Source organism: Notothenia coriiceps, unplaced genomic scaffold (genome assembly GCF_000735185.1).
Source record: "Notothenia coriiceps isolate Sejong01 unplaced genomic scaffold, NC01 NC01_scaffold00037244, whole genome shotgun sequence".
NCBI lineage: Eukaryota > Metazoa > Chordata > Actinopteri > Perciformes > Nototheniidae > Notothenia > Notothenia coriiceps.
Window position 1 is genome coordinate 19,466,269 of NW_011369945.1, and position 21,605 is coordinate 19,487,873.

General features: G+C 42.4%; 1 protein-coding gene and 1 long non-coding RNA gene across 3 annotated transcripts in view; one reads left to right on the forward strand and one right to left on the reverse strand.

Annotated features, from left to right (window-relative positions):
• The window catches only part of top1b (DNA topoisomerase Ib), a 24,264-nt gene extending 9,978 nt beyond the window's left edge, over window positions 1–14,286 (forward strand). Inside the window, exons 1-13 of one of the 2 annotated variants that reach the window (XM_010793835.1) lie at window positions 4,588–4,671; window positions 5,653–5,785; window positions 6,052–6,107; window positions 6,213–6,317; window positions 6,405–6,501; window positions 6,602–6,687; window positions 6,819–6,934; window positions 7,021–7,142; window positions 7,258–7,380; window positions 7,462–7,649; window positions 12,386–12,530; window positions 12,681–12,824; window positions 14,044–14,286. In XM_010793835.1, the coding sequence (XP_010792137.1) occupies window positions 4,610–4,671; window positions 5,653–5,785; window positions 6,052–6,107; window positions 6,213–6,317; window positions 6,405–6,501; window positions 6,602–6,687; window positions 6,819–6,934; window positions 7,021–7,142; window positions 7,258–7,380; window positions 7,462–7,649; window positions 12,386–12,530; window positions 12,681–12,824; window positions 14,044–14,271 (1,605 nt within the window). In that variant the 5' untranslated portion in view covers window positions 4,588–4,609 and the 3' untranslated portion in view covers window positions 14,272–14,286. Of the gene's footprint in view, window positions 1–4,587; window positions 4,672–5,652; window positions 5,786–6,051; window positions 6,108–6,212; window positions 6,318–6,404; window positions 6,502–6,601; window positions 6,688–6,818; window positions 6,935–7,020; window positions 7,143–7,257; window positions 7,381–7,461; window positions 7,650–12,385; window positions 12,531–12,680; window positions 12,825–14,043 lie in introns of those variants that run through there. The other variant, XM_010793834.1, reaches the window with a different exon arrangement.
• LOC104964924 (uncharacterized) lies at window positions 3,971–5,471 on the reverse strand. Its single transcript, XR_800482.1, has 3 exons — window positions 5,108–5,471; window positions 4,356–4,581; window positions 3,971–4,098 (listed from the first exon to the last, which is right to left on the reverse strand). It is a non-coding gene; the product is annotated as an uncharacterized lncRNA (long non-coding RNA).
• Window positions 14,287–21,605: the final 7,319 nt, after the last annotated feature.

Genomic DNA, 21,605 nt, shown 5'->3' on the forward strand with positions numbered 1-21,605 from the left:
TTATCATGATAATATTGTCTAGAATTCTAACCTCGAAAATCTTTACAACATCACACTGATGAAATTTATGTTTTCATCACCTCGGACAGGGCCACAGCCAGAACATCAACACTACAGCGACACCTGCCCGAACACAGCACTGCGGAAACTGTCAGCAATCAAGACCAGACTGGGAACAAAAAAAAAAGACACAGTCCAAAGGGTAATGCCACTAAATTGATTGGTTAATAGGTAGCTATATTAAATCCGAAGTTTAATCAGCATCTACCTACATATAATACAAACATGATGAGCGAGTGTGTCATATATATACTGTCGTTTATCACTTCACAACACGTAACGGGACTATCCTTCTAATGTTGAGTTTTGTTAACTCTAAATAGTAAGGCAACAAGATAGCATACCGATTTGTGGCTTATTCATACTAACACAATCACACACATATAGTATTCCATTGTCATTTCATTTCACAGCATGCCAGGTGTAGCCCGAGATGGCTGACTGCAAGTCTACCCAGGTACCAGGGAGGCAGAGAAACTGAACGATCCATCAGCACCACCACATACTCTTCTCAGCCTACACCTGACAGCCCCACAGCTGCCCCAGCAGTCAGCTGCACCAACAAACAGTATCAGGCTCCTCGAGACTGGGAACCCAGTAGCCCATCTCAGGGCATGATTCTTCCTGACAAGTCAGATCTGCTCAGAAGTCCGGGAAAGCATTTGGGGATTAGAAACAGAAGAAAGGATCTGCCCACAAGGAACCCAAATACATCTGTCTTTTGGCTCCATGCCTCGGGAACTGCTACAGTGGTGCCACTGTCCATATTGCGGCCAGCAGTCGACATCCGTCACGTGTTGGACAACCAGTGGAACACTACTTGTGTCCACCAACACAACTATGTGTCTCCTGTCTGCAGGCAACTAGTGGCAGAGTCAACCGAGCATTGTGACATAACATCCTCTCATCTATCTAGCACGAACACATGACGATGCTACTCACTGCATCCGCGTCTCCATATACCTCGTTTTTGCCAGTGCGTCTCGCCAACTCGACAAGGTGTCGTGAGTCCTACCCCACATGGACGTGTGTGATGCACCTCACTACACTCACATCGCACAACTAACTCATCTTCTACCCACCAGCGATCAACCATCACTGCATACACCCTGCTCACTACAGGGTTATATGGACGCAACAACAGGCAGCCCACATTGCGATGCTGCAGACTGAAGGGCGACCTCTGGTTCTGAGGGGGCTGACGGCAGGGCCGACAGCCCCTGGACACTGGCCGCAAAAATTTGGAACAATACACTACAATGGAGCTGGAATCAAATGTGGGTGCTAAGCACCTAACAGGCTGGTGCAGGTACAGTTTTAATATGTTCAAGTTCAGGGTTTTGTTTGAGAAATGTAATCTTCATATGTAAATATTGTAATAGTAACATGTGTTTCAAATCATATTCAGTCTCATTGCAGAGCTCCTAGCTCTTACGTTCACGTCTCACTAACTCACGCGAGCGCCGGAGAGCGCGCGAGAGCGCGCGCGCACACACACACACGCACCACACAGCAAACACACACACACACATCACACACATGCCACCACACATGCAGTCTACACTACCACATCTATCTGCGCTCCGAGTGTCGGAGGTTGTATATGCACACACTCTCTAATTTTCAACACCACACACACACACACACACACCATTGCGAAAGAGAGAAGAGGATGGTGGCATTCTTTTTAGGACATCCTGGAGGATTGGACTCCCGTCACAGACCGACATCCGCCAGATTTGCCAAATGGGATTAGAGAGAATATGCCGTACACCAAAACATCTGTATGACATCTGGCATGGTAGCAAGTGTATGTGTCAATGTAGTTTCTATTGAAGTTCAAGGGAGTAGAGTCTTCTATTGAGTTTATCGTAAAGTTTTTTATCACCCAGACAGACATTGCAACATGCAGTGTAACAAATCTTATTTGCCACACCTCCACTCAAATAAATAGAATCCTTTATGATGTCAGTTTTTATTTATTGTCTTTTGCAGCTGTTGGGAAGAAGCTGAAGCCATCTGCAAGCTCAAGGGCTGTGAGGACCTAAAAGCATGGCCAACAGAGCATCATCAACCACTTGTACTGGGCAGTGGTTTTTCCTCCACGCCAAGACGACGCAGAACGATTTGTGGATCAAATGGAAGTCGGTGGAGCGGCATATTCTAAACCTCCACAGGGGCCATGGTGGAAAGTTCCCACATGTCGCACAAGAGACTACAAGGCAGGGCTCACAAGAAGAAGTGGATCAAACCCAAGTTGAGTTTAGGTCAATACTCTTTTTCTGACATGGCGGCAGACGTGACATTTAAAATTACGTCTGTTGCGTCAGCAAACCCGGGTGACTGTAATTTTTAACCGTCATCCACATGCCAAAAGGAGTATGGACTGGTATACAGTGCTGCATACTGAGGGATTAAAAAACCAGGACATACCCAGACAGCAAACAATGGTACTGACTTGTCTTTATGGTTGGGTACATAATCCAAAAGTTACGTCTGAGCCAACAACATTAGAATTGATAATCCATAATGTCAAGCACCTGCCATTCGAAAGTTTGTTGATGATTTGAATTTATTGATCTGTTGATTGCAGGTTCACATATCAGCCTGTCCAAACTGGAGAAACTGGTGACAGACAAGATGCTGTGCATGGACATCGGCAAGCTCTCTGCCGTACCACCAGACGTCCAAAGGTGGAGGCTTTCACAGCCTCGATCATTCAGTTTGCACCAAAGTTCTTACGTGTACTCCTACACATGGCCATGCTGTGCAGGTTGGTCTTTTCAGCATATATAATTCGAACAGGCTTGGTACTGCTACCAGCTAAAGAGTTGTTTCAGTTACTTGGGAATGGGCGTTACATCACAGTCGTCCCCATAGTGGTTTCAAAATGGAGGAAGGAACCTGTGATGAAGTTGTCAACTCCAAGACACACATTGCCAGGACTAAAATAAAACACAAAAATCACCTTTCTGAATCAATATCAAAGATCACAATAGAGCTGTTCATGGTTTAGACGTGGAATAAATTACAAAAGAGAGTATATCACATCACATCACCACTTATCTAAAACTGTTTCTTTGTTTATATGTTAACAGAACCCTTCTTGCCGGACTGGCATTACAGACGAGAATGGCCATCAAGACATAGCTGGCAACTACGAAGCGAGCGACACAGCAGGCACACACACGCGGCTACAGCACAGACACACACAACCAAGTACAAGGCTTGGTCATGTGGTGAAGAACGACACTACCCAGGCCGCAGCGTTGACAGTTCGGCTCTATCTCCAGTTTGAGATGACTGCTGATACTTTCAATCATATATATTCGTCCAGATTGGTATGCCGTGCCGACTTCAAATGATTTCCGATCACGTCACACAGACAGACATTCAAGAACCCCATTGAAAGAATGATCGATGCGGGCGACGATTCTGATGACAAGGACAACCATTTAGTTCAGAAGAGCTAGAAAGCAGTTTCATACAAGGCAGGTATCTAGTATTGAGCAGCACACACGTACTATGTGATGATCCGAACCACACCTCTCCATCTGTATATACATTCGAGAGACGTGTCACAACACCTGCCACACAACGACCACACCAGCGAGCGCGAGCAGCACACACACATGATACAGCTGGAGGAGCCTCCCACTCTGTCCTCTCGGCCATCACGAGCGAGCCATCGAAAACGACACAAGGCCATCCAAGTCGACACATCCATGTCCGCTACACACTATCAACAGACACACACATAGCGATCACATGCACACTATCAGCACAACCTTGTGCGAACTGTACCGACACATCTACAACAACATAAAACACACACATCGAGCGACAGTATGTGTCACTGTCCTATCTTCATAACCGTGATAGCTCCATGGATGGAAACTGACAGTCAACGACGGAAATTTGGGTTCACTGCACAAGATACGGGCCAGTGGCACACTCTATTATGTCGCGTACACACAGCCTAGGTAACGCCAAGCAAAGTCTCCACCAGCTGGCGGTAGGCTGTGTATCGGGTGGCGTCTGGCAAGATAAAACATTATAGTGATTGATATGAACGACAGCTACTGTCAAGAGACTGACACAAATGAAGGGGACCACATAGATGATAATAGGTCAACTTCAAAGTTACATTTCATATAGGTTATACTCAGATCATACACAACACTAATATTCAAACGTATAGAAGTTGCAAAAGTTGTCAATACATCATGATTAACTGATACATTTATATACCTAGTAATAGACTTTTATTGTAAAGTAGTGTTTGTAAGGCTTACTCATTGCCCTCTTGCTGGAGATGGCCATAATGTTGCCTGTATCCACAGTAATGCTATACGCAGCACGCCACAGATGTCTAGACCAGGCCAGATCGAGAAGCCGGGTGGTGCATTATGCAGCTGTGGACACCATCCTCCTCCATGGTCCTGGTGACAGCGGGGATTTCCCGACAGCAGACATCTCGGCTACAGTGTCCATGTTGTTACAGTTGTCGCACACTGACACCTAAAACATATAAAACAGATGTAACATTATGCATTTAGCAAGGAATGCCAGGATGTTTCAGTTGTTGTCAGGTTGGCGACATTTTGCAAGGTAACTGGATTCCGCCTTTAACCATTTTTAACTTGGCACTGTCAGGTTGCGACATTTTGCAAGGTAACTGGATTTTATCATTTTAACTTGGAACTGTATATTGTTGAATTTTATGCAGAAGATCCAATAAAGTTAGACTGTGCGCATGAAAATAATTTCTTGTTCTCGCCCCCTGATTATCTGATAGGTGGAATTATTCCCATAAACTGCAGATAAGCAGAAAAACAGGGCTGGTCACCCTGGCGTATGTTTTAATTCAATGACCAGAAAGTTATAATTCTACTTTAATAATACTCTAGCACATGACATGTACACAAGCTAATTATTTCCCAGAGGCTGATGAGCCCAAGCAGCGATTTTAAACAAGGCAAATCCCCCCCCCCCCCCCCTATTTTCAAATCGACAGTGACAGCACAGCCACTGCTAGCCTGCTAACCATTCAGTGTTCTGTAGCCGGTCAATGTCTTCCCCATCGTCCATGTCGTCGCCATCATCCTCCCCACTTGACGTCCCTGACGGCTCAAATCTGTAGGGTTCAATGATGTCCTGCGCTTCCTCATCGTCACTTCCATCTTCTGTGCCGCTTTCCTCATCTATCCTGTCCGAAAAGCTGTCAAAATCAATCATTTCTCTCGCACATGTATCACTTTCCAAAGTCTCCGCCATGTTTAGAATCAGAACTGGGCCCATCTTGTGACGTCACGGCCGCTATCGTCTGGAACTTCCGGTAGGCTCAGACGGCCGTTATTATTAACATTAATAATGAATAAATAAATAAATAATTAAAAATTATTTTAGCCATGAACAGGCACAATGATATGTAAGGAATGAAACTGCCATTTCATTTTGGTGCAAAAAAATGCACTTCACTGGGCCTTTAATACTGGTAGTTAGCGACTTAGTAACTTTTGTGTCTGCGCATCTGGACCACGTCTGACCTCTTGCACTTGATCTCTGACCTTTGGTGGCTTCTTTCTCTAGCGAACATAAGGACCACTCTGAAAAGAAACACAAAGACAAGGAGAAGCTGAAGCACAGCAACGGCAGCTCAGACAAGCACAGGGAAAAACACAAAGAGAAAGACAAGGAGAAAGAGAAGAGGAGAGAAGAGAAGGTTTGTTGTCAGTCTGCCGCTTATAAAATGCTGTAGGGATCTTAAGTCTAAATATGTTTTTCTCTCATTACTTGTCATTATTTTGTTAAATTAGGTTAACGATTTTTTTTTTCCATGATCATTAAAAAGGTCAACACCAATGGCCTCTGTAACATTCCAGCAACTTTTTACAAATAGCAACAGTGAAGAGAGTCTGAACATTGTTTAAAGGTTTGAAAGTTTGTTTAAATTACATTTGCTAATTTATCTTTCTCTGTTTCTTACAGATTAAATCATCCCATGTAGACAAGCCTAAAAAGGAGAAAGAAAATGGATATGTGAGGTAAAAATGCATTGCGCTTTCTCTGACTGATGTACAATTAAATTAGTTGGTTATGATTAATACAATATTACTTTACTAAATTGCATTTCAATGTGTGACTTTAAGAGATACAAGCCCTGCTGCCATTAAGAGTGAGCCCGAAGAGGACAATGGCTTCTACCCTTCTCCCCAACACAACAAGACCTCCAAGCGAGAGCATGATGAGGAAGAGTGGGTTTCATACAAATTCAATTATAATCTGTCACTTTCTTATTGAAATGTAAGACATAGTAAGATTATCAATACATCTGTTCACAGATTTGAATACAAGCCCAAAAAAGTCAAGACAGAACATGACAAAAAGGCCAAGAAGAGGAAACATGAGTATGAAGAAGAGGAGGAGGAGGAAGAAGAGGTTCATTACATTTTTCATTACTATCTTTAATGAATATATTCTCATGTGTATCTGCCGTTCTTGTTCTCCAGAGTTATTCTGTTTTCTGCACTTGATCTAGGACATAAAGCCCAAAAAGAACACAAAAGATAAAAAGGTAACCGAGGGAAAGAAAGCCAAGAAAGAAGAAGAGGAGAAGTGGAAATGGTAAGATAATGTCAGGGAGAAATAGTTATTTTTCTCAGGAAATCTCACAAGGGTAGTTATAAAGAGCAAGTAGTTACCATATTTGTGTTTTCCCTCATGAGTCGCACTTTGTTGTTGGTGGTGGTGATTAGGTGGGAGGAGGAAAGATCTACTGATGGTTCTAAGTGGCGCTTCCTTGAGCACAAGGGTCCAGTGTTTGCAGCTCCGTATGAACCCATGCCTGACAAAGTCAAGTTTTACTACGATGGTGAGTATATCTTGGTAAAAAAAAACGGGTCATGTTTTTGTTTCTTTTTCATTTTACACCACAATGTGATTGTTCTGTTTTTGTAGGAAAACCTATGAAACTTAATGCACCTGCTGAGGAGGTGGCTACATTTTTTGCTAAGATGTTGGATCATGAGTACACCACTAAGGAAATCTTCAGGAAGAACTTTCTTAAGGACTGGAGGAAGGTGAGGAGATAAGACTCAAGCTTTGCTATAAAAGTGTCCCGAGCAAGACCCTAAAGAGGGTACAAAGTTGAAGTATTTATGTTATACATGCCTCAGATGACTCTTTACATTTAAGGAAATGACATCTGAGGAGAAGTCCAAGATAACCGACCTGAACAAGTGCAAATTCAGTGAAATGAGTGAGTTCTTCAAGGCCCAATCCGAAGCAAGGAAACAGATGTCAAAACAGGAGAAACTGGTATGCCTGGATTCATTCCTTTTACCTTGAACACATTCTGCAATCTTTTGTTGTATATTAATGTTGCCATACACTTTGTAGAAAATCAAAGAGGAGAATGAGAGACTCCTCCAGGAGTATGGTTTCTGTATCATGGACAACCACAAAGAGAAGATCGGAAACTTCCGCATCGAGCCGCCAGGCCTGTTCCGGGGACGAGGCGATCATCCTAAAATGGGCAGGCTGAAACTACGCATCAGACCTCAAGACATAATTATTAACTGTAGCAAGTGGGTAATCTGACCAACACTGTTATCACAACATTCACCGCCATGGACTTTACATTTTAAGCCAAATCCCAAAGCCCACACTCACTGACTCACAGGCTTTGATGCACTTGGATGTAACGTTTCTGCACTACCTACACTTTGATGCACTTTGATGTAACGTTTCTGGTGCCACTGCTACGTGCTTGAGTGAGCTCTGCAAACATTTTGAGCCTTTTATATACACTACCATAAGTCCGCACATTTTTTCCACAGGGAATTACCCACAGTTTATAGCTTTCTGACTTTAAAAGCAGGGTTACCAGGGTAAGCACGGAAGGGTTAAAAAAAAAAAAGAATGGATATAATGGCATATTAATTTCACACAGAAACACTGAATTACCTTTAGGATTTAAATGGGACATAACAAATGCATGAAATCAGGAAATCATAGGCTATCTAATCAACCATTACATTAACTTGGGCTGAATTATGTTTTGACACTAAACAAGTAAATTATTAATTTGACAATTCTTCATTGTCCACTATGTAAGGCATGAGCCTGGAAGACATTTGAATTAGGCATAAAAAACATTAAAAACCCACAATTGCACATAACATGTTTTGTCACTAACCTGATGTTATGGCCCAGCAAAGTGTTGTCCCATTTGTATCTAATCATTTCAAGCCGTTCCAGCCTCTCACATCGTTTTACCAGGTGATGTCAGATACATTACTTAGGATTCAGGTCTTATGGACTTACATTGGGTTTAGGCTTCAGTTACATTTTTAGATACACAGGAGGAACATAACGAGGGGTTACGTATGGTAACCCTTGTTATATAAAAACAGACGGAGCCCTCTACTGGACTCTATGGGTACTCCCCTCGATCCTATCATGCGAGCATTCATCCACTGAGACTTTCTAGATGTAGCCGGCTCCTGGGCGGGCCTAACCTGAATGTGCCGCGCATTTTCACCGCATAAAAGGAGGCCTCGCCTCCTTACTGCCATCCTTTACTTCTCTTCACCAAGCAGCATAGGACAGACAGGGCTGTCCTTTGTAGAGAGCTCCGCCTGTGTTTATATAACAAGGGTTACCATACGTAATCCCTCGTTATATCTCTCACAGGCTCTACTGGACTCTATGGGTACAGTGGGCAGAGCCCCGATGTATACACGCGCTGTCGTCCCACAACAACACTGTTCCATCTCACTGTTTCTGACCGGCTTTCTGGTTAGCAGCCGCTGCGCCTCACGTACCTCTTCCTCGGTCGTAACCGTGGAGAGAAAAGGGGTTGCGGCTGACAGAGCACACCCTGACGCGCTTACCCGGCGGAGGTGTGCTATAACGTGGAGGACTCCCCCCTCCTGCCCTAAAGCAGGGGAAAAGAGTCCTCCAGCCCATATGGGCCCATGTGTGCGTCACGTCCCCGGGGCTGGGGGCCCAGCGCTAACCCATAGCTCCCCCTCCTCCTCACACAGATCCTCAGCGTTGCCCCGCAGCACAGCACGATGAAATAGGAGCCAAAACATAGATCCACAGGGTTGAGAGTTACTATTGATTGCGGGGCGTGCAGCTCTCCCAAGATACCGCCGAATGCACTCATGCTCAAGAACTTCGTTTAAGAACACACTTGCATGTTGTAAATTGGCGGCGCGGGACATCTGCGTCGATCTGCAAGCCAAAAACGTGAAAGTATATTGTATCAGAGAATATTCATAGCAGTACTCGCGAGAGTCACGTGCGAGCGGGGGCAGGGCCTGTCTACCTCGACCACCCGGCTAGCTCTCGCGCGTAAGTCCATGCTATGGGCGCTTGAACGGCACGTCTAGAGCTTTTTTCCTCAGTGGGGTGGCCAACCTCGTACATGTCGTGTCGAACGGGGTGGGCCACCGGAGCCGTCGTGTCTTCAGTGCGTGGGCTGCGACACGTTGCCTACCATCTCACACCGCGAGCTGTCTTGCTTTAGGGGGGGGTGAAATGTTATTGTGCGTGCTTTTATGAGCTGGACGCGTGCTCAACGTGGGCCTCGCGAGAGTGGTGATACAGGTCATGGGGGACTGCACACGCGTCTGCTTATCGTCTTGCCTGCCTGCCATAGGCGAGATCCCTCAGTTGTGCTGGAATCTATAGTCAAGTGCCAGCTCCTCGTTGTCCTGATGGCCATCGCGCGCGAAATGCTCGGACCCCGCTCCTTGGGTTCCGCTGGGATGCGTACTGATAAGAAGCATGACTATCCCCCTGCTTTTCGAAGGTCCTCGATCTCACCACATCTGAGCTCTGGGCTGCCACCGGCGAGACGTTTCGGCCACCCTCAAACAGCGCCAGCCTTTTGATCAGTGCGCGGACCGAGGAATCAGTCGGAGGCAAGGCGCGCAGACTGCAATCGGAGCCAGGTTGGCCGCCGCAGCGGTGGGGGGACCTGGGCACTCGATACACCGGCAGTGGGCGTCGTCACCCTTTCAATGGGGCGACCGGACAACGACAGGACAGGAGGCGCTACTACAGGTGAGTCCATTTTTCTTTCATATGACAAAAGTTTCTTTAATCCGTTCTCTTGATTCGTTTGTTCACTCGCCTTGCTGAAGGAAAGGGATGGTCAGTATGGGAGGCGAGGCCTCCTTTTATGCGGTTGAGAATGCTGCGCGCATTCAGGTAGGCCCGCCCAGTGGCGGCTACGTCTAAAGTCTCGTTGAGGAAGCTTGCATGTATAGGATTGAGGGGAGACCCGAGTCCAGTAGAGGGCGGTAGCCTGGAGAGATTATAACAACATATGGGCTTTGTTTAAGTATAGTTAATTTTTGAAGTTATTATTTCTGTCTAAGTAATACAATCTTTATCCTGCTCTTAAACAACTCTATCAACCTGCTTCTATTCTTTTTACTTCTTTTCCCTTATCTCCCGTTCAATCTTTTATCGCCCATGTTGTGATGCTGTTTGATTAAGACAGTGAGATATTTACTTTTGACGTCTGGTCATTAGGTCTCAGGTGTGTGTGTGTGTGTGTGTGTGTGTGTGTGTGTGTGTGTGTGGTTGTGTGTGGTGTGTTGTGTGTGGTGTGTGTGGTGTTGTGTGTGTGTGTGTGTGTGTGTGTGGTGTGTGGTGGTTGTGTGTGTTGTGTTGTGTTTTTGTTTGTGTGTGTTAGGGTTCACAACTCTATCTAATATTACTAGTTGTTTTTCTAAATAGTAGTCGACTAGTTTTTTTCTTACTTTAATAAAGAACATCTTGTGTTTTTGTTGTATTTTTTATATTGAACTCATCATTAATATTAAACATGTTTTATACATGGCTGTTTTTGTATATTTTTTATTTGGACTCACCGAAATCGACAGAACACAAACTTTGTTTTAAATGCCACCGTATAGTCCAGTGCGCAAACTTTATATCGTTTGTCCTTCCACCATAACGGTCCACTTTCGCATATTTTTGGTTTGGTTGAACAAACGCATTTTCATTGTGAGGGAAGGAGTTGACCGCTTTCGCTGGTGACAGTCTTCGCCAGGGAAAAACCCTCTCAGCTCGGCGGGGCTTGTGGCTGGAATAGCCAGGTAGCTCCTCGAAAGCGGGGGAAGCGGTGCACGTTTTCTGCCCACCACTCCAGTGGATTATCCATTGTGGGGATATGCGGTGTCCGCTGGCAGTAATCCCGTAGCTCATCATCCGCATCACTGTTGACCCGTGTTTTCTTGCTGTTCGTTCGCCTCTGTTCAGTGCTGACGCCGGTCCGTTGCTCACTGGTGCTAGCATTACTGCTAGTGCTAGCTGTCGGCAGCGGGTGTCTCATTTTCAGATGGTTGCGCATAGCAGATGCATTTGTATTGTACTTCAGTACAGCTGTACACAACTGACACTTCACTGTGGAGTTGGTTACATCTTCGTTGAAGTACTGCCATACATAAGAATGTCGGACGTGTTTTGGAGCATTTTGCAGCACCTCGTTTACCTCAATTTTTTTCTCGAGGGCCTACAGCGCCGACTAGTGGTAAAGGTAGTCGACTAGTCGATTAGTTGGTGAAACCCCTAGACTGTGTGTGTGTGTGTGTGTGTGCTAAGTTAGTATGTCAGATGTTCAGCATCAATGAGACACACTCGCACACATGCCGGCACTGTGTCAAAGCTAATCTTCCTGTCAGAGTATGCTGTGTGCAAACAATAACACGACCCAGCGGGGACTGTTTAACAGTTATATGTAAGCTATTGTCTCATTGCTGAAGTGCTTACAATATAATGCCTTATCAAAATAAAAAAAGCCAAAGTATTTTATGGAAGCATAGTCATTCTTATTTGTTTTTTAACATTATATAAATAAGTAAACACAAATAATAAAATGAACAGTCTAATTTAAATAACTTTTATTATACAACTTCACATAAACAATATAAATAAACAACTTCAATAAGTATGTCCAAAAAAGAGTAGAAAGAAGTATACCTTTATATCGTCCTTCTCCTTCTGAATAGCAATTAACTCAACATTTATCACACAAACAACCTAGAAACAACAACCCCAATGCTATTATGTACAAACCAAATATCGACCAAGTGTCAATCAGATATGAATTAAACAAATACCTAATGTTAAGTATCAGGTCTGTAATAAATTATGTATATTGTACCGAAAATGAAAACCCCTTAATCAACACAAAGGTAGAGACACTACCTCAGTGGACACTTCATCCAGAGAAAGTAAATATTATAACACATGAGAAAAAAGTTGTCAACTTCTTTAAGGTTAACCTGCATTTTTTCTGTAGGGACTCAAAGCACCCTAAACCTCCCCCAGGGACAAAATGGAAGGAGGTTCGCCATGACAACAAGGTGACCTGGCTGGCTTCGTGGACGGAGAACATCCAGAGCTCCATCAAGTACATCATGCTGAATCCCAGCTCCAGGATCAAGGTAACTGTGCTCTCACACCTTCAGCTGCAAAACTAAAAGCATAATAAACTCAATCCTACATGTAGATAATTCCACAGTTATTCCTTGATGATGAAAAAAAAAGATCTGTCTGATTTTTTCCATATTGCAAAAAACTGGTTCTGTGTGCAGGGGGAAAAGGACTGGCAGAAATATGAGACTGCTCGACGGTTGAAGAAGTGTGTGGGTCGCCTCCGCACCCAGTACAGAGACGACTGGAAGTCAAAAGAGATGAGGATCAGGCAGAGATCCGTGGCACTGTATTTCATAGACAAGGTGAGGAGTTTTTTATACATAAACATGTGTCCCCTCTGTGTAAAGAAATTCTGAAAGTTTCAGGAACAAAGACCGCCTCTTTTTTTGTCCTGATCCATTTATATAAAATCTGACCAGATTTGAGCCACTTTGTGATGTCCTAATGTTTTGTTGGGTTGTGTAACCATTAGCCAATAACAAACTAGGGTAACACCCACCAGCCTTATCACCTATAACCTCCTCCTAAAGTAACAGACACAGAATCAGCCATATTGAAACAGGGCTGAAAAAGAGGGGATTATGGGATGCTACAATGATCTGTTTGGTATTTCGAGCCAAACACTTCAGAGACATGTTTTGTATATATCTGAGACCTATAATATAGTTTTAGAAAAATAGTATAATAGGGGACCTTTAAACAAACACTATTTTGAACTAGTTATGCATATTAAAAAAATCGGTGAAATGAAATCCAACATAGGTGTAATGTTCCCAACAATGATACTTTGCAAACTGGCGATCAAATGCTAAAATGTACGGTTTTACTTTAAAGAGGACCTATCATGCTATATTTGAATAATATAGTGTAGGATCCTATTTTATCATTTTGAATTAACCACACGGTTTACCTTTATCCCAGGTCTCTAAATACCAATAAACTGTAAGTGAAAAAACTAATCCTGAGTAGGACCATACCTATATAAGGCATATTTATACTTTTTATTTTTCAAAATACCAAACAAATCGTGCATTTTAGCCATTCCTCATTTCACTCAATTTAACACTGTCTTTGCATGGGCTGATTCTGTGAGAACAGCAGCATCTACAGGCCTGGCATATGTACTACAGGTTCTCCAGCGCTTTCTAACGACAATGTCTCCTCCTGATTGGTGGAGTTGGCCCAATAGCCGTAGCGCCACTTCTGTGACATCAGAGATCTGGATCAGTCTGTATCAGATCCATTGCAGCCCCTTTTTAAGAGATTTGGGTATGGAGGAAAATAGTGAGGGTTGTGTTTTCTGACACTTGGTGAGTTCCCTGGAACACCGGGGACACATATTCATGTATAAAAGACGTACAAAAGTGCATGTTGCATGATAGGTCACCTTTAAGTAAGGATCCTATTTTATCATTTTGCATTAACCACACGGTTTACCTTTATCCCAGGTCTCTAAATACCAATAAACTGTAAGTGAAAAAACTAATCCTGAGATAATGTGTGATAATGTTTCCCCTGTAGCTTGCATTGAGGGCGGGTAACGAAAAGGAGGAAGGTGAGACAGCGGACACAGTAGGCTGCTGCTCGTTGCGGGTCGAGCACATTAAACTGTACCCCAAGATGGACGACCAGGAGTACGTGGTAGAGTTTGACTTCTTGGGAAAGGACTCCATCCGCTACTACAACAAGATGCCCGTGGAGAAGAGGGTAAGAACTGGAAATGTAGGAATGAATGGAGAGAAGAGTTAACTACTGAAAAAAAATGCATTAAAGCACAAGACTATGATTTTATGTGTTTCTATGACGGTGGTGCTGGGTGTGCATTTGACAGATATGATAATTTAGTGTTAATGAGACAAGAAGTTGCCACACTGAGAAGGATGTTTGCACAGACAGGTGATCAGGCACAAAAGCTTTCCGTCAGCACTGCCTTGGAGGGTGGTCTGTTTCCTGCTATTACCGGAGTTTACAGACACACAAGCGCACACTTGTGCACACATACACACGCTACACATCTTTCAGTCACACATTCTTCTACAGGCCAGGGCACAGGCTACACTTCCTCTCTGCATACCCCATTCCACACTGAAGTACATTCTAAGACACATTAACCTGTTATAGACCACCAGCACTTGTCATCATGAACAACAAATATTATGGCGCCTCCATGTGACAGAAATGTGATTGTGCATCCCCAAACACTTTGCTCCATCAATAATATCAATAATTATCATATTAATAAAAATGTTTGAGCTCCTACACTCACGAACAACAAAACATTTTTCTGTGACTCTTAGCACATTCTGCATGCCTAAGCTGTGTCAGGTTCCCAAATTGTAATTTGATTACCTTTTATTTATTGTTTTATTAGGCCTATATTCACCACCACCTTTTCTCAAACAATTAACACAAAAGCACATATTTGAATAACATTACATGATTATATTAAACTAGGGCTTTCAAGTTAACAAAAATTAAATTTAGTTAATAACTAAAAATAATTAAGTTCGATAATCCAGTCACAATATTTGCTTAGTGTAAGAACAGTCTGTAGTCTAGAGCAGGGGTCCCCAACCCCCGGTCCGCGGACCGGTACCGGGCCGGGAGGTGTTACTGCCGGGCCGCGAAATAGCTGTGAGTTTATCGTAATATTTGCAGAATTATAAATATATAAAAATATAATTTTATAAAAAAAATTCAATTAATTTTTTGATTTTTATTTGATTTTATACCAGTCATATTATTTAATCCAAAACATACAAAATAAATCAAAATTGGTTAGCATAAGGTCTCAGCCTCTCGTGCGCAGATAAAGTTACAGGTGGTGCGCCAATAGGAAGTGGAGCACACAGGAGACAACCGTTTAATCGCAGACCGTTATGTTTTTGGGGGAATGGCAGTGCATACATTATTTGAGATATATTTCGAACTCGGACTTAATTTTAAGGACATTGTGACCAGGGGTGTAGAGCTATTTTTTTAATTGTAAAGCCTCCTTCACTTCATGAAATGGCTGCAGCATCAGGAGGCAGCCTCTGAGAAGTGCAGCACCAGCGCGTACACACCGCCTTTGCTGTGTTCCCCACTGCAGGCGTGTGTGTAGAGGTGTGTACAGGCGTGTGTAGAGGTGTGTGTGGTTGAAAAGTAGCAACGTTTCAACCACACACACCTCTACACACACACACACACATCGAACGGCCCGATTATTCCCCCTATTACTCGTTGTATGAAGGAAATGTCCGGTCACAAAGGCGCATGATGTGTGTGTGTATGTGCTCTGATCAGCTCCGCTGTGTGTGTGTATGTTCTGTGTGTTTGTGTGTGTCCAACAACGGCATTTGTTTTCAAATTACCATGAACAGTAATTTACACACATCTGGCCAACTCCATAGGTATGTGGGTGTTCCCAAAGAAGTTAGTTTAATCTTAATCTCGATGTAGTGCTAAATGCTGTCGGAGTGCACCGGAACGAACGCAACGGTATGACGTTATTATTGCTGGCAAACAAGCCCAGGGGTCTCACTGACATTTCAGTTATATCAATATGTGTACAGTGGTCCTAATTAGTTTTTTAAACTATGTTAATATGTTTTGGATGCATATTGTTCTATTATTTGTTCAGGCTGTTACATACAATTAGCCACTGTTGCCACTTATATTAGGCTATATTATATTATATATTATATTAATATTTGTAAAGCGGTCCTAATTTTTTGTTTTAATTGTATCCTGGTTTTAAACGTTGTTAATATGTTTTGGATGCATATTGGTATTTCTTCAGGCTGTTAGCCTCTGTTGCCACCTGCTGGTGAGTAAATATTCAAATCAGTTAAAACTGACAACCGGTCCACACGTTTTTTTTAATGTATCTGCCGGTCCTTGGCACAATAAAGGTTGGGAACCCCTGGTCTAGAGTATTCTATGCAGTAGTTGGGGGAAATTAAAAATCTTTCTGACTTTTAAAACGAAAAAGTCCTGCGTATGGAGATTGTGTTTACCGTAATTCCAATATGAAAAAGGAGAAGATAAGAAGATCATTTTTAAATCACATTATTATGTTATAGATCATTTCTACCAATAATGGCAGAATATAAAATCCAATGGTGAGAAAGAGATCCACAGTTTGTTATGAATCTTAGAGCCCTGATCCACGCTGTCCATTTTTCATTTCATTTCAAACTTTTATTTAACCAGATTGGTCCCATTGAGATCATAGATCTCTTTTTCAAGGGAGACCTGCTTAAATAAAAGTTTGAAATGAAATGAAAAATGGACAGCGTGGATCAGGGCNGACTGGATTATCCCAGAGGGTCTCAACATTCTTTATAAAACAGTTTGAGATTTGTAAAACTGTAATTCTATTTGTGAAAATACAAAAAAGGAAAGTTTTGCTGCTTTTTTTACATCTTGACCACATAAAACCAGGTCCTGGTCTAAAACCACTATACCTAGACTCATCAAATCTGGACTGGATTATCCCAGAGAGGCTTAACATTCTTTATAACACAGTTTTAGATTTGTGAAATCTTAATTCTATTTGTGAAAATACAAAAAAGGAAGATTTTGCTGCTTTTTTTACATCTTGACCACAGGTCCTGATCTAAAACCACTATACCGAGACTCATCAAATATGGACTGGATTATCCCAGAGACTCTAAAGATTCTTTATAACACAGTTTGAGATTTGTGAAACCTTAATTCTATTTGTGAAAATAAAAAAAAGTTAGATTTTGCTGCTTTTTTTACATCTTGACCACATAAGACCAGGTCCTGATCTAAAACCACTAGACTCATCAAATATGGACTGGATTATCTCAGAGAGTCTCAACATTCTTTATAACACAGTTTTAGATTTGTGAAACCTTAATTTTATTTTGTGAAAATACAAAAAAGGAAGACTTTGCTGCTTTTTTTACATCTTGACCACATAAAACCACTATACCTGGACCAGTGTTTCCCCTATATACAAATAGCTCCGCCGCTGCTAGGGGGCGCCAGCCAGGTACCCGAAAGAAAAAAAAAGATGTATTTAATTTTTTTATTTTATTAAAATAATAATAAGTGGCGACCCTTTTTCGTTTTTGATTGTTTGTTATGTGGATTTTGTAGTATTTGTGTTACTGTATGTTCAATAAAAGGTGTATTTTTGCTAAATCTTGAGACAACTGTAGTGGCAGGGCCGATTTTATAGTAAGTGATGAAAGTGGGGGATGTTGGTTTATCAGGCACCCGCAGCTCACAGCCAAAGTGCGAGCATGGGAGCGAGAGAGCGAGGGAGCGAGAGAGAGAGGCCGCTAACGGCGAACCGGTACCGGCCTTATAAATACAGTCTATGGTACCGGCGCTGTTGTTATTAGAATCTGGTGCTAGCTGCGCTAACGGATATAATGTTACAACCAAGGTGGAGGAGAGCTCTCCTGTCAGACTGAGAGGCTCAGTGAGGTAAAGGGCTCTCTGAGTGTTTAGATAGTTAATTTTAGTCTATCTCAGTGGGTCTCAAACAAATATGTGTTGACAAATTATGTATGATAATCCTGTCCAGATTTGATGAGTCTAGGTATAGTGGTTTCAGATCAGGACGTGGTCCGATGTGGTCAAGATGCGAAAAAAGCACTGAAATCTACCTTTTTTTGATTTTCACAAAATAGAATTAAGGTTTCACAAATCTAAAACTGTGTTATAAAGAATCTTTTGAGTCTCTGGGATAATCCAGTCCAAATAAATCGGCTATGCAGCGATTTAAGAGACTCAAACACGGAGGATTGTTCGCTAAGCGCTGTAAATTAAATGTCCCTTAACTTTCCCCTTAACTGCCGAATCGGACGCTCTGAATCGGAAGCCAACTTCAGCGTCGTAACTTTAAGGTAGCTTCTAGCTTCATGTCGAACAGTAAGTCAACATTTTCCAGAGAGCTTTCTTTGAAATCACCAGGTAACGCTAAAGACCATAACATTTAGATTGTATGACAAAGTGTTTATTTAATATATCTGGCTAGCTATAGCTACTTGCTAACGGTTTAGCTTACCCCCGCGTTTCAAAGTAACGTCAACGTAGCTGTAATTTATGCTTTGCTTACATGTTCGCATAACTTGGAAGTTTACTGACATTTACATACCTTGTTCTCCTGGTCATAGGTGGCGCGTGAGGCTCAGGTTTGGGAAGGCTAAATAACTTTTTTTTACCTGACGCTGCCCGCCCCTGGCGTCTATAGAAAAGAGATCAACTCAGTGAAAGCACCGCCTGCTGACAGATCAGAGCTCAGTGTGCGGAGTTTAAAGTCATATTACAGGACAAAGGAAATACAGTTTAAACTGCCGCATGCAGAGAAGACGCCGAAGTGTCGCACTTATCATTCATATCACACTGATATCACATCATCAATCAGATCATCGATCATATAATATCACAATATTTCCTTATCTTAGTCAGCTTCTCGAGCCGTATCTGGCCGTGCAACACTTAGTTACATTGTCACATATAGCCTACTGTATTGCCATACTGTTATTATACTTATATGCAACACGTATTATTTTAAAGCAACACCACTAAGGGTGACGAAACACTCAGACTCAAATAAAGTCATATCCCCTCCGTGTCTAGGATCTATGGGGCAGTATCATAAAACTGTTGTACGCTTCAAACACTCGGTTAGTTATTTTTAACCAGTGTTCTGTATTCTGTGCGTAGAATATGACAAGTATATGTATAGCTGTATTTATGTACTTTATATTATTACTGTGCACCACATGTCTATGGTAAGTATCTGCGACTACTAACTGTTTCATTGGTAGCTCTGTACCACATGATTGAGTGATGTCACGTACCTAGGGTATAAGACCGTTGGAAGTCACCGCCCCTTCTCTTCTGCCCAAGCCTCTTGAGACCGTGTGCCTAAAATAAATAACGCCGTGATGAATGGCTAAACTTGAACGACTGAGATTATTCACCTTTCTGCTGCAGGAGACAAAGGTTTAAGTCTAAATCTGCTAACAATTCTCCTTGCAGGTGCAACTATGTGGCTTGTATCCTGGATTATATGTTTAAGTCATGGATGTTTAAAGTTCATATTTGTCTAATAATAGTTTACTTTTCATTAATGAAGTATGACGCTGCGCTGTTGGTACACTTGTCCCTGTTTGTGATTGGTCAAATGTAGCAAACCCCGCCCCTTTCACGTGAACGCGTTCTCAGCTGGAGAGAGAAACCCTGGCTTGATTTACCGAGTTGATAACCAGCGTCGTAGGACCGCTTAGCGAGAGCGCGTTTGTTAGGGTTAGTTAAGATAACTCAAACATATCCTGGGTATGTTGAACTGGCTTCGTACAGGGCACAGGTGGCTGCATTAGCAGCACTAATGTCAAAGACACAAACATTATACATTTTATTTTTATTTTACCAGGATGCAGTGACACACACAGGCTATTTGGGAACGCTTAGCCTTCCCTAGCCTAAAGTACCCGCCGCCCCTGCTCCTGGCTCAAGTGGTGGCTCTGGGGTTGTTGTGTGAGCCACCCAGTGCAGTGGCGTCGCCTGGCCTGGGCATTCGAGGTTTTTTCTGTAGCCCCGGACAATTCTCCCTCAATAATATAATACATACCGTGCTTTACGTGAAATTCATCATGACACAAGAGAGGACGGTAGGACTGTAATTTCCCGTGTTCAGTGAATGCAACAGAGGCATGACACCAGACCAATCAGAGAGTTGNAATCTCAAACTGTTTTATAAAGAATGTTGAGACCCTCTGGGATAATCCAGTCCAGATTTGATGAGTGTAAGTATAGTGGTTTTAGATCAGGACCTGGTCCAATGTGGTCTAGATGCAAAAAAAGCACTGAAATCTGCCTTTTTTGATTTTCACAAATAAAATTAAGGTTTCACAAATCTAAAACTGTGTTATAAAGAATGTTGAGACTCTCTGGGATAATCCAGTCCATATTTGATGAGTCTAGGTATAGTGGTTTTAGATCAGGACCTGGTCTTATGTGGTCAAGATGTAAAAAAAGCAGCAAAATCTTCCTTTTTTGTATTTTAAAAAATAGAAATAAGGTTTCACAAATCTAAAACTGTATTATAAAGAATGTTGAGCCTCTCTGGGATAATCCAGTCCAAATAAATCGGCTATGCAGCGATTTAAAAGGTTCAAACACGGAGGATTGTTCGCTCAGCGCTGTAAATTAAATGTCCCTTAACTTTCCCCTTAACTGCCGAATCGGACGCCAACTTCAGCGTCGTCTTAAAGTTGATCCTGAGTCCTGTCAGTTAAAGTGTTTCATAGTTAGCTTAACTAAGCATCAACCTAGCATTGAAATATATGGATGTTATTTGAAAGTATTTCTGAGAAAAAGTCAGCTGAAATTGTGGCATAGTTGCCACTGCTTTACGTGTTGACATCATGTTTGAACGTGTTTGCAGCAGTAAATGTGGCTGTTTGACCACTGACGTTGCCATAACAACACCTGACTTTAAATGTGCAACCTCTTTTTGTGACAGATTTTTGATGATATTCCTATTGGCAGCAAGTTTCTATGTGAACATTATGAGATGGACAGACAAAGAGAATAAATGAAAAACAGTTATGAAATACTATATGACAAAACAAGAATACAGTTTAAAAGGGGAGTGATTTGTAAAATATCCATAAAGAAAAATCTGTTTACAGTTCTGTTTCATATGGGTGTTGAGCAGTAGCGTTTTCTCCTGGAGGCCAAGGGAAGCCAGGCTTCCCCTGTTTTTTCGGATTGTAGTTATAATTTTAATAAATAAATGAAAACACTTCGTTTAGTTTCGGAAATTATTTGTTGTGTGTTACTGCCGGCCCGTCTCTCCCCCATTCTCATTGAGTATTTTACAAAGAGTGAAACAGCGCCCCTCTAGGTGTTACGGTGAAACAGTAGATTGCACTCTCTGTTGCGAGAGGAGGCCAGCCGAAATTTGCTTCCCTTGGTGAAAAAAAATGGAGGGATTGACCAATCAGATCAGGCTCACGTCATGCCCCTGCCAACCTGTGATTGGTCAGGGCCATGCCAAGGGAAGCCAGAGGCGGCTGGCTTCCCTTGCCTCACAATCCAATCAAATCGCATCA